Raw genomic sequence first — 13,103 nt, 5'->3', positions numbered from 1 at the left:
GTATACACGAGTGGTCAAAATAAAATTGACATTAACGCAATCACCACTCCTGGGTCAAGGAGACCACTATTCTCACTATCAGCTGTTATTGTTCTGGACCATGTAAAATGGAGTTAATAATATAAGAACTGAATTGAATTGGAGCATTTCATTTACTTCACTCTGATCCCTGATCGTCTTAGATCGTCTTTGTAAAGACATGAAGTCTTAATGATATGGATTTTGGTGTGAAGTAAGAAGTTATTTCAGTTAAAATGTTCAGTCTAGGGCCAAAGTATTACCTACTGAAATTTCTTTGATTGATTTTATCTGTAAGATATCAGCTTATCAGACAATTGAAGTGATGGTTTCAGTACTGTAAGGCAAAACTTCTTTAGACTGTATCGTATGGATCTGGATGTGTAGGAGACTTTATATAATGCATCTCCTGAAAAAACTAACCTGAAAAGTCTCCTCAAAAGTTACTAACCTGTATGACACTACTGGTCTTTCTTCAGGTACTTCTCTCTCTTGGTGCTATTGGGTGAGTTTAACAGAAGGGTTGTTTTATTTATATAGACAGAGGTGGTGAAATTGTTGTACACACATTATTAACCCCATTCATTGAACAAAACTTGAGAACAGTAATTAGAATCAGTCAATTTTTCAGTTACTTTTGGAAGGAATAAATCTCATCGTTTTCAAGCCTTCCAATAAAGTCCAGCCCAATTATGTTTATTGAAATTCCATCGGGATGTGAAAAAGATCTTACAAGTGGAATCTGTAATCCCATAGATATGAGCACAAATTTATACTGAAACATGAAAAATTTCCAAGAACTTTCCCCTTAACCAGTAATGTTTTTAGTGATTGATAAGGTAACAAAACCATAAATCTGGTGAATATCAAACACTGGCATCAGGTTGATAAAATTTACTGTTCACTTTTGCATCTAAAAGTTGTGTCTAACCTATTTTTTTTCAATGTACTCAGCTAAGACTACACAATTTATATTCTCAGGTATGCAGTCCCACTAGCTTTGACGGCTGTAGAAGTTCCCGACATATACACCAGGATAGAAAAGTGAGAAAAACAACTCACTATTGGGTGCTGTCACCTAAGTTTTTCACTTAACACCACGTTGAAACATTGCTTACACAATTAAATTCTTGAAGTACCTGTTTCGGTTTAACATCTACTGACTGAAAGTGGATCTCCACAGTGTGGCCAAAAATTTTATAAGATTTAATTGTGTAAGCAATGTTTCGGCAGAGTTCAAACCATAAATATTAGGTCTTTGACATGACAACAGCCGCACAACTCTAAGAACTAAAATGTTTGGGTTATATACATATTATAAATATTCTGTATTGTCATCATCATCATCATCATCATCGTTAGACGTTTCCGTTCTCACGGGTCGTCGTACACAGCCTCCTCCACTTTAGTCTATCGTTCCATGTCTCCTCTTCATCCACCTGATATTTTGGAAAGACATAGAGAGAAGGGTAGTCCCCTTCTCTCTATGTCTTTCCACACTTGGTCCTCCCATCTTCCTCTCGGTCTTCCTCTTGGTCTTCTTCCTCCTTCCTCCTTCTCCAGTGCTATTCTAGGCATTCTATTATCTCCCATCCTCTTCACATGCCCCATCCACTGTATTCTTCTTCCTTCCATTGTCTCTTGCAGTGAAACTACCTTCAATCTTTCTCTGGTTATTTCGTTCCTTATTCTATCTCTTCTTGTAGTCTTCTCTATCCCTCTTAAAAATCTCATTTCTGCAGCTTGCAATCTGCTTAAATCATTTTTAGTCCACGTCCATGTCTCTGCTCCATATAATAAAATTGGTTGGAAATAAGATTTATACATCAATACTTTTGATTCTTTCCCAATGTTCCAACTCCACACAATCTTCTTTACCATATTGAAAAACTTTCCACTCTTCCATATTCTGTTTCCTATCTCTTCTCTTATTGTGCCCCTATCTGTTATGATACTTCCTAAATAACAGAATTCCTTCACCTTTTCAAGTCTTTTTCCTTCAACTAACACGTCTTTGTTATTTCCATCCCTTCTCTCTACTTTCATTACTTTACATTTTTGTATGTTCATCTCTAAACCATATTTCTTCGCCACTTTTGCCCATTTGTTTAACTTTCGTTCTAACTCTTCTTCCCTATTTTCCCATATCATTATGTCATCCGCATATGCTATTGTCTTAAGTTCTTCTGCTCCTCTGTTTCCTTGTACTTCTAGAATAATTTCATCCATTATAATATTGAAAAGGAAAGGTGACAATATGCTTCCCTGCCTTACTCCTCTCTCTGTTTTAAAAGTATCTGTATATTTTTCTTCAATTCTTACCCTGTTTTTACATATGCCGTACAGGTTCTTTATTCTTTCTACTATTCCCTCACGCAATCCTCTCTTTCTCATACTCTCCCATATCCTTTCTCTCAGTACCTTATCATATTCTGTATTGTATCTTGAGATATATATAAAATCTGTTGACTGATTCTTTTATCGATCTTTAGTTATGACAATTGTATAGGCTTCTAAGAGGTTTCTTGTAATGCAAGTACATGATCTTATTATTCAGAACTTTACTGAGAAATTTACATTTTTTTCCTGCTCAGTACTTCAACATTACGGTGACAAACATTTAGTATTGGGCTTCATTCTATATATATATATTTTTTCCCCCCTTGATAAGACCCATGTGCTGCATATATGACGTAGCTGATCACAGACAAACAACGGAGGTCATTTACCAAGAATTGCTGTTTAGTTAAAGCATCTGGAGGCATGTACGGAAATGTACTGAAATTTTACATAACATTCTTAGGGTCGCTGGTTAACATATAGGGCTATTCTTATTTCGAAAATCCCTCCGTACTACGCCCCACTGGTCTCTAAAGTTGTGAAAAATCCCATCATGATCTCTAAAGTTCATTAGCAAACAAATGTTATTAATTAGAAGAGTCCGTTAAGTGTAATCAACTATTTATGTTTAATTAATTTAACTAATATTATAAATTTGTTTACATTTATTTATAGTCTTGAAAGCAAAAGAGTAAGCTTGATCAAAACAAAACTTCTTATTTCAATTTTTTCTGGAATCCCTGTTTAGCGCAGAGTAAAAAACATCTAGATCAAAAAATATAAGTTTTAAGAAAACTGTACTTTTAACTTTACATTTTAGCAAATATTAAGTATGCAGTGCTTGGTCAATACTGTAATGCAGATATCAAATACACAGTTACTATCTAAAGATTTTAAAAATTTCAAGACATAAAACCCATTTTAGTTGACTTTTGACAGAAGTAGGCTTCCTGACCTGAGTAATGGCATCAGAAATAGAATTTGCTTGAACCAGAAGTGCCCATACACGTGCAAAGCTCTAGGAAATTGTAGTTATTAATAAAGAAATAATTAACTGAGTTTCACTGAACTTTAAAATCGAAGATGTCTCACTGAAGTTATTGTTCAAGACAAATCAACTGAATTTGTTGATGCTGAACTAGGTCAATTCAGAGTCGGCTTTAGGCAGGTACAACCTGTTCAGCCACACCTGGCCCTAAACTTAAGGGGATCGGCACCAAAAAAACGTATTTAAGTTTGCCAGATGAGTTATAACATTTTAGTGGAGGGATTTTTAGTGTAATAGCGTTGTTAGTTTGTAGCCTATTTAAGCACAGCTACACAAAACACAGTAATCAGGTGTTGTTTGTCTGTCGCAACATCAACACATGGACTGATGTACTGTACTGTTTTCTTGTTTCATTCATGTGTTCTTTTCATTTTTCATTTACGTTATATATAGATGGTCCTAATTATTGTGGGTAGAAGAGAGAAGGTGCAAGATGGGCGCCAAATTGATGGGCCTGCAGTAAAGGTTTCCACCTTGCCAAGGGATAAGCTAAAGCCATTTGACTGCCTGGCAGAACACACAGTAAAGTAAACAATTTCAGCAAGACTTGTATTTCCGCCTATGTAGTTTCTTTGCTTGAAACTGCAAGTCAAGCACAGCTGTGTATTAGGAGTCAATGGCCCCGTGGTTTAAGAAGTCAGACTTTGCATCTGAGATAGAGAGAGTGCAGGTTTGAATCATATTGAGAGCAGGTTCAAATCTTATCTGTAACTATAGAATTTTTTTCAGTGCCATCGATCTTGTACTTTATAAACTCTCCCCATCATTTTCTTTAATAAAATCATTGGTCAGCTCAGTAAGCCATAATGTTAGACTAAGGTTCAAAAACAGATCAGCATTTTCTTTTTTTTAAAAAGCTATTGGATTCAGGTAAGAAAAGAAAATTTATTTACTGCATTTGTTATTCCTTTTTTAACAGAATCTTAGGTTTCCACCTGTTTAGTTTCTTTGCTTAAAACTGCAAATCAAGCAGAGCCATGAAAAAGCTTTACTTTTGTTTTATTAGTATACCTACCTGTAATGATGCATATTAACCAGTTTACAAATGTAGTTATTTTGCTATTTTATGTAAATCTCAAAGTTATATTTGAAACGTACATAATATTTCTGTGCATAATATAACAGTATTGCTGGCTTCTCATATATACTAGGTGCTATTACATTCTTTTTTCATATTTATGTATATGATACATGAATACAGATGTGCTTTTTCACAAAAACCACTATTCCATTGAGATTGTTCCATTAAAAATTTGATTTTGATTTTTCACCTACACAACAAATAATATAATAATTAATTATCTGTACCATGATATAAAATATACTTATCCATACAATTTGTAGTGTAACAAAATAGACTTCTTCGGCCAAAGGAAAAGATACTTCATGGAGCTAATAAGAGTAATGTAGGGGAAAAATGTTTATCAATACTGCTAATCTTTAATTAATTTCTTAAGAAAAATTAGATAATAATAGGTGCCATTACATTCTTTTTTTGTTATTTTTATATTTAGTAAATGTATAGCATAAGAAATTATATATTCTTTGTTATGTTAGTATGCCTCTAATATGTGATATTGTATATATTTTGATGTCACACAAGGAGGAAGGGTAGTATATGATCCAAGTAAGCATTGTTTGGAATAAATTATTGTTTATCACAGTTTTTACTGTGCTGGAGCTCTTAAAAAAACTAGTATATAAAATATATTTCAAATTCTGCTGTATAGTTTCTTCTGTAAAATTTGTTTATGAAGTAGTTCGGATAGAAAGTTAATAGACAATCCATTGATATTGGTAATTTTTATTGTTTAAATATTTTAAAATTAAGATGTTAGATCAAACACAGAAAATAATCTTCAGTATTTAAAAATGAAGCTCACTTCTTTTGACTAGCTTTAAAAAAACACAAATCAAGTACAACAGTAATTAGTGTTTTTATACATTTAAATTTAGAGTTATGATACAAAATTTATGTATTGATGTGTAATAATGCTATACGTCTGAATTATTGAAGAAAAGTTATCTATAATTTATTATACGAAAACATAATACAATGCCATCCAAAATAAATAGTGCCTAAGAAGCCCAACCATTTTATGATCTATCTTAAGAAATTACTTGACAAAATATTGTATTTACATTTTATCTCTTACAGGTTTGCTAGGAAAATTGGGTTAAACTTTTATCTTTAACAGACACTAGGAAAAATGGATCATTGATGTATTTGATTTGCAGCAAAATTCGAGCTCACAATTTTCATTCAGTATTACTATTTTGGTTCATTATGCTAAATAAATCATCATACCAGATAATATCAAGTAGCCCACAAAGAACGTGCTGGAAAACATTTATACCCATTTGCTGCATTTCAACTTGATATTGACTGTATTGTGTTGAAAGCTTACAAACCACCAGGGCAGATATTTTAAGATTTTCAGGACAGATTTAGTTCAAAATATTACAGTTCTTTTTTAATATAATCTGGATCTTTACAAAATTAAAAACCCCAAACAATAAATATCATTTAAACCTTTTTTATACGTTGTATAGGCATATTATTGTTTAAAAACATTACCAACGATTTAATTTAGTTAAAAAAAGTTATCTATAGTTTATTATACGAAAACATAATACAATGTCATTCAAAATAAATAGTGCCTAACAAGTCAGACCATTTTATGTTCTATCTTAAGAAATTACTTGACAAAATATTATATTTACATTTTATCTCTTACAGGTTTGCTAGGAAAATTGGGTTAAAACTTTTATCTTTAACAGACACTAGGAAAAATGGATCATTGATGTATTTGATATGCAGCAAAATTCGAGCTCACAATTTTCATTCAGTATTACTATTTTGGTTCATTATGCTAAATAAATCATCATAACAGATAATATCAAGTAGCCTGCAAAGAACGTGTTGGAAAACATTTATATCCATTTGCTGCATTTCAACTTGATATTGACTGTATTGTGTTGAAAGTTTACAAACCACCAGGACAAATATTTTAAGGTTTCCAGGACAGATGTAGTTCAAAATATTACAATTCTTTTTTAATATAATCTGGATCTTTACAAAATTAAAAACCCCAAACAATAAATGTCATTAAACCTTTTTTGTATGTTGTATAGGCATATTATTGTTTAAAAACATTACCAACGATTTAATTTAGTTTTCTGCACTTTATGGGTTTTATATTTTCAGGCAATGTGGGAATTTATAATTTTAAAATGTTTAGTTTTTATTTATCCACTTTTAGGAGAACATACACAATAAAAAGAATATTATTACCTCAAAACAGACTCTAAAAAGTTTAATAAATTATACTTCAATCCTATGACTATATTTTCATAATCGAATATATATATATATATATACATGTTTTACTCATCAATTTCAAGAAAAACTAATTTTTTTATTGTAAATGTATTATAATTACTTCATAAGTTGGCTTATTATGGCTTTAGTGGAGTAAACGTGAATCTATTTAAATCATTTTATGAAAATCATCACCATGTTGTGTTTGTAGGTAGAGAAAAATCAGATATAGCCTATATCAAACATGGGGTACATCCGGGTTCTGTGTTGGGGCCGTTGTTATTTACTTTGATGGTTAATGATCTACCGTTAGTTTGAAGCAGTCACACAAATACTTAATGCCAACAACACAACTTTTTGCAATAGTAGTTATGATTTTCAAACTCTTCAACGTCTGACTCACAAACTCTGTTGATGGTTTCAACTTTGTTCAGGGGAAATGGGTTCTTAATGAATGATAGTAAAACCCAAGAGATATGATTTAGCTTCAGAGATTTCCCGGAACAAGTTAGTGTAGAAAGCATCAAGTGTTTGGGTGTCTATATCGATCAAAAACTTCTTGAAAATCTCATGTAGTACGTATACATTTCAGCTAAACTGTCTCCAGTTATATTTTTACTCTAAAGTTTAAAAAACTGTGTACCAAATAACTACCAAAGATCTGCTTATTTTGCTTCCTTTCAAAGCATAATCACTTATAGTATTTTATTCTGGAGAAACAGTAATTAATGTAATATAATATTGTAAAGCTCTTAAAAGCATTACAATGTTTAACTTGATATTTGTTATGTATAACTATTTTCAAAGATTAACTTATCCACCCACCAATTACGACAGGACGTCCACAATTATATACAAGGAATAAAAATTGTATTGATACACCTTTTTGTAGACTGTCAAAATTTAAAAAAAGTTATGAGGTACTGAGTTATGAGGTGTGAAAATGTACAAGAAACTCCCTTCATTTCTGGTAGCAGAACTATCTATAGCTTTGTTCAAGAATAAGTTATATGGGCTTTGGTTAATTTACTATTTTATTCTATTCAGGAATTCTTTGAATCCAAGTATCTGTCAATGTATTCTTTATAAAATGTTATTTCAAAGTTAGTTATACATTGACCTGTTGCTATAGTTACCATAGTGGCCTAAATCTGTTGTCTTGTTTTTTGGAGTTATTTTGGACTTTCTGAATTTTATTTTATTCTGACTTTGTCTTAAGTTATTTGTATAATTTAATTTAGTGAACTTGACATTGTCTGTTGCTTAATTGTAAAAGCTCAGTAACAATAAAATTCCTTTCACCGTTAATTAACATTGGTTTTCTGGTGTTGAGTTTTTAGTTAGAACTACCTCACTATTTTAGTAACTTAAGGAAATATTTAAATTTTTATAATTGTTTTTAATATTTTGGGTACTGATGCAGTAAATAATAATAGTTTCAGAATGAGCTTCATTTTTAATTATACTGTAGATTATTACAGAGCGTGTGTATAATATAGAGCGGTTTACAAGTGTTCCATTGTTATTGGTTTGATCGATGCATGATTGTGACTTGTCCACATGTACTTTGACAGGCGAGTATCTGTTATGAGAGGTCAGGTGTTGTCTCCGCAAGGACTCGGCATCGTGGGTATCCGAGTGTCTGTTGACCGTGACTCTCGGTTCGGCTTCACCCTTACAAGAGCAGGAGGCTGGTGAGTTATCTTTCCTTTGTTGTTTTACTTGCATCTATCATTGTTTTGTAATAGGCTCTCATATTGTAGGTTAAGTTTATTTAACAGGTTGTGTGTTGATTGTGGTGTAATAGGTCTTTAACTGGATCAGTGGCGTAACTAATATGGACATGAGGGGGATAAAACCCCCCAAAAGCTGTAAAAAATTTTAATATTCCATATAACAGTAGTTCAACTCATTTAAAATGCAGCAGTTAAATGTTTTACTGAGAATTAGTCCTATGTAATTTATTTCAATTTAGATTTATTTTATACTCCCTGGAGTGGTGTACTCTTTATTGAGATTCATCCCCCTCCAATGTCACGTCCTAGTTACGCCACTGAGTTGAGTTAGTTATTTTTTAAATTTCAAAGCACCGTTCGTTAAAACTACTATCCGAAAAACAGAAAAGACATAAAAATTTATTCATTGCTCCACAAACATTTATAGATATTTAAAGCAGACAAATTTTGTAACAAAAACAAGGAAAAAGTGGCTGATGATTGAGTGTAATTTTTTACTATATACATAAATGTATATGAATTAAAACTTCAAAAAATGATATATTTTTTGCGATTTATGACTTAAAGAAATGAAACTCTGTGATTTGGTAAACTCTTTATGTTTTTATTAATAAAAATATAATTTCTCTACTTTTCAGTCATCTTTCATATACACGCTATGAAAATTTATTCAGTGGACTTTTGTGGGGTTGATAACAAAATACCTGTGAATAATAATTTATATGTCTACAAATAGATAACAAAATATCTGTAATAATAATTTATATGTCTACAAATAGAGTTATTATAAATACAGTAATAGTTTTTGTTTTGGAAAGATATCTTAAAAGGCAGTGCCGAAAACTTTTGTTAATTAACCCCAATTCTACTACCTTAACACATAGGTTACGAAAAGCTATACCAAGTCACTGTTCAACTGTAGCTAACCTAAAATGTAGTGACATCAGTAAAATTCTTGTGAATATTTATGGAAATAATGTTTTGTTTTATATTTACAGTTGAAAAATTAACAAAGTATTTACATTAGGCATTGCACTAAAATATAAGTTGTTAATGTTTGTAGCTCTCACCAAATCTGGCATTAAATTAATTTAATTTTAATTTGGCGTTATGTATGTCGTATCATGGCAGCTGTATAATCAAACCCATATGTATTTAAACAGTGTTTTCACAATTCAGTTTATTTATCTGATGGAATAATTAAAACTGTACAATGAGAAAATATTCATTTATATAATAATACTATTTTTTGGGAAAACAAAAATCAACTTTGTGTTGGAGCCCAGTTTTGAGTTCCCCTTGCCTCACTTGTTTAAGTTCGTGTATAGATAATGTAGAGAATAGATAAAGACATTTAGAAGGAAAATATGGTCTATTTATCTGAATGTTGTGTAATATTTGAATATTCAAAACATTTTGTTGTGATATAAAAACTCATGTTGATTCTAAAAATACTACCATAGACAAGTACAAATCGTATTCTTATTATATTCTTGGAAAAGAGTTATTACAAAAAAAGTAAATACAATTTAATCAGTTACTTGCAGATAGGTTTAAATTAGGAAACACACAGGAAAGTCAGTGCACGTGATGTTTTATTTTCACGTTATTAAAACACCCATCGATTAAACAGAACTCAAACCATTAATATAACCTCAAAATTAAAAATATTAATATGAACAAATTAATTTTAAAGAATGAATTATAATAATTTGATTGTACTCCTGGTAGGTTTGACGTTTTGGTGAACGGAGGTGGGGCCGTGACACTGCAGTTCCAAAGGAGTCCATTCCAGCCTCTGACTCGCACTCTGTTTGTGCCTTGGAACCAGATCGTGGTGTTACCACCCATCACGATGCAGCTGGGAGACGATGCAGACAACTTCAGGGGTTCTGGCGCACATCCTGCTCTTGCTCTTGGTATTTTGTTTTTGAATTCACAATTCTATTCCTTAACCACTCAAAAATACAGTTATTTAATTAAACAAATGAAAAGATTCATGTAATTTAAATAGAAAAAAAACGTGTTGAGTGAATTCAGTAACCTTTCCATTTCTGGCCATACAACCACCTATATCAAATCATGTTTTATTTTATTTTACATTATAAGAATTGTGTTTCCTCTTTATTTTATACACACAATGTGTGATATTTTGTTTCGTAGTGTCAGCCAGGTGATGAAGAAATTTGTTATTATACTCAACATCACAAAAAATGTTGTTGATGATGTTGGGTCACTTTATTTATTAATCCAGACAAAAGTAATATTTTGTATTAATATGTGTATTCAGTGAGAAACAATTGTAACAGTAAACACAGTCAAGTACATCGCTGAGCATGTTGTTGATGTAGGTTCAGAGTGCCTGCACAAGCCAAGATACAAACCGACTGCGCTACAATGCAAATGTAGCAAGAGATACGTGAATTATGTTGCTTCAGCAAAGCATTGTAACTCTGCAGCGGTCTGAAATGTACCATTAGATTTCATTAGAAGATCCGCGATGTATTTCAAAAATTTAGTTCAATATACGTTACTCTGGTGTGAAATGGCTTTTGGAGATGATTTGTATCGTATATCAAGATTCCATTTATTATTGTTTTTATATTTTTCACGTGACAAGTAATTAGTATTTAATTTATACCTAAGGAGAAATAAGTAATATTACTATATAATTATTTTAATGACTAAACAAACTTTTCTTGTGTAGCCTTATACATGAGATGATATTAAGGAACTATGGACATAAACATGACATGTGATTAATTTATTAACGAAATTCAACAGATGTATGAGAGATATGATTACTGCTCTTTGTGTTGTGGGTGTAAAACCCAGTTCCATTGCAACATTTTGCTTACTTCCGCGAAGAACTACTGCTATGCAAAGTTTCTTACCAATAAAAATGCTCTATGCATGTTCAAGGAGCCCCAAGTCTGATGACAGCCCTCCACACAGCCAGACCTTGCATGGACCACGACAACACAGTCCTAGTACCGGTAGTGCTCTCTACGTGGATGCCAGAGAAAGTGGGAGGACTCGCAGGAAAAAGTCTTGTGCTTGCGGAAACTCAGGTTAATTTTCCAATAATTATACAGCAATATTTATAAATATGTTAAGAAATAATTAAGTGATGTTTAAACCAAATCTGCATTTAATTTGATCATAGATCATGTAGAATTCTACATGTGCATAAAAATCTGTGAAGAGAAACAGATTAGCTCTTGGCACAAAAAATGTTTTTGCTCTTCCTTATGGCTTTTTACATTTCTTGCTTTTTTTATGCTTATAAAATGGAGTTTTCCAAACAGCAATTTTTAACTTTGTAGTACTTTTTCTAATACCCTTCTGTGATTTTGTTTCTCTCCCTATGACCCCCAATCTCTTCCTTTCTCACTTCTACTGATCTAACCCCTCCCTTAACTAGTTCAGACATGGCTTTCATTTATTTACCTAAACAGCTAATTTCATATGAATACAGGTTTGTTCTCTGTATTTCTCTGTCTATATATTTTCAATTTAAATAAGGTTAGATTTTCCATGTTTTATTTTATATGTCTTTCTAGGATTTTTTCTAAATGGCCACTTTTTGGGCTCTATAATTTTAAATATCTTTGCTCTTGTAATTGCTAGTTTATTCATAGTACTTTTTGAAGACTCCTGTAACTTCTTTCAACTAATCTGAGCTGAACTTCATTTAAAGAGCGGTTTGATTTTAATGTATTGATTTTATCACTGACATCAGATGTTGCAAGAGAGTATCAGGATCCCAGGATCTGGGCTGCACCTGATGTACCGCAGCAGTTTGGCATCAGGATATCTGTCTCGAGTCGTGATGCGCTTGACTCATTCAGCCATACCTCCGTCCTTGGTCCGTGTACACGTCCGGGTCGAGATAGAAGGCTCAGTGCACACCAAGACGTATGAGGCCGATCCTAACCTTACCCACACGTTTGCCTGGAATAAGAGGAACGTCTACAAGCAAAAGGTACGAGGATATACATAAACGTTCTTAATACACTACTCCACTTTCTGGTTATACACATGTTTTATTTTAAACATACCCATTTAACCCTTGCAGTGCCAGACTTTTTTTGGAATACTTAAAGTACCATCAAAAGTGCCAAGGATATTTTTATTTTAAACATACAAATTTAAACTTTACAGTGCCAGCTAACAAATTTTGTTGGAATACTTAAAGTATCAACGTCAAAAGTGCCAAGGATATTTTTACAGATGTTATACAAAAATTCAATGCCATTTTTGGCAATTCGACACAATTATTAAAAAGTGTCATAACCCTGTTATTTATTGGCAAAATTTTATAATTCTTGTTGTTTTGTACACAATGTGTATATTAACACTGTATTTACTAAAGAGTGTTTTTAATTGTCATGTTTGACACTCAAAGAAGTGTTAAAAACCCACACTCAATGAAACCAAGCAATCAAACTGAAAGAACACTTTATTTTCTGTTATATAACACTAAATATTATAGCATTTTGTAACCTGTTATTAACAACTGGTCACTTTGATGGTCAAATTTTGTTATTGCTACTGATTGATCAGATGTGTCTGTGGACTACATAACATATTTAACAGAAAAACGTTTACTTTTAAATGGAATTAATTTAAAATACAT

The 13,103-nt window shown here is 31.9% G+C and overlaps 1 protein-coding gene across 1 annotated transcript in view; it reads left to right on the top strand.

Moving 5' to 3' along the window:
- The first annotated feature begins 8,251 nt into the window (after positions 1-8,251).
- The window catches only part of LOC124363215 (teneurin-a-like), a 57,526-nt gene continuing 52,674 nt past the window's right edge, over positions 8,252-13,103 (top strand). The window contains 4 exon segments of the mRNA XM_046818378.1: positions 8,252-8,422; positions 10,196-10,383; positions 11,387-11,535; positions 12,207-12,449. Coding sequence (XP_046674334.1) covers positions 8,289-8,422; positions 10,196-10,383; positions 11,387-11,535; positions 12,207-12,449 — 714 coding nt within the window. The 5' untranslated portion in view covers positions 8,252-8,288.

Source organism: Homalodisca vitripennis, chromosome 5 (genome assembly GCF_021130785.1).
Source record: "Homalodisca vitripennis isolate AUS2020 chromosome 5, UT_GWSS_2.1, whole genome shotgun sequence".
In the NCBI taxonomy this organism is placed as follows: domain Eukaryota; kingdom Metazoa; phylum Arthropoda; class Insecta; order Hemiptera; family Cicadellidae; genus Homalodisca; species Homalodisca vitripennis.
The sequence above is the reverse complement of the archived record's forward strand: the minus strand, read 5'-3'. Positions and strand labels throughout refer to the sequence as shown.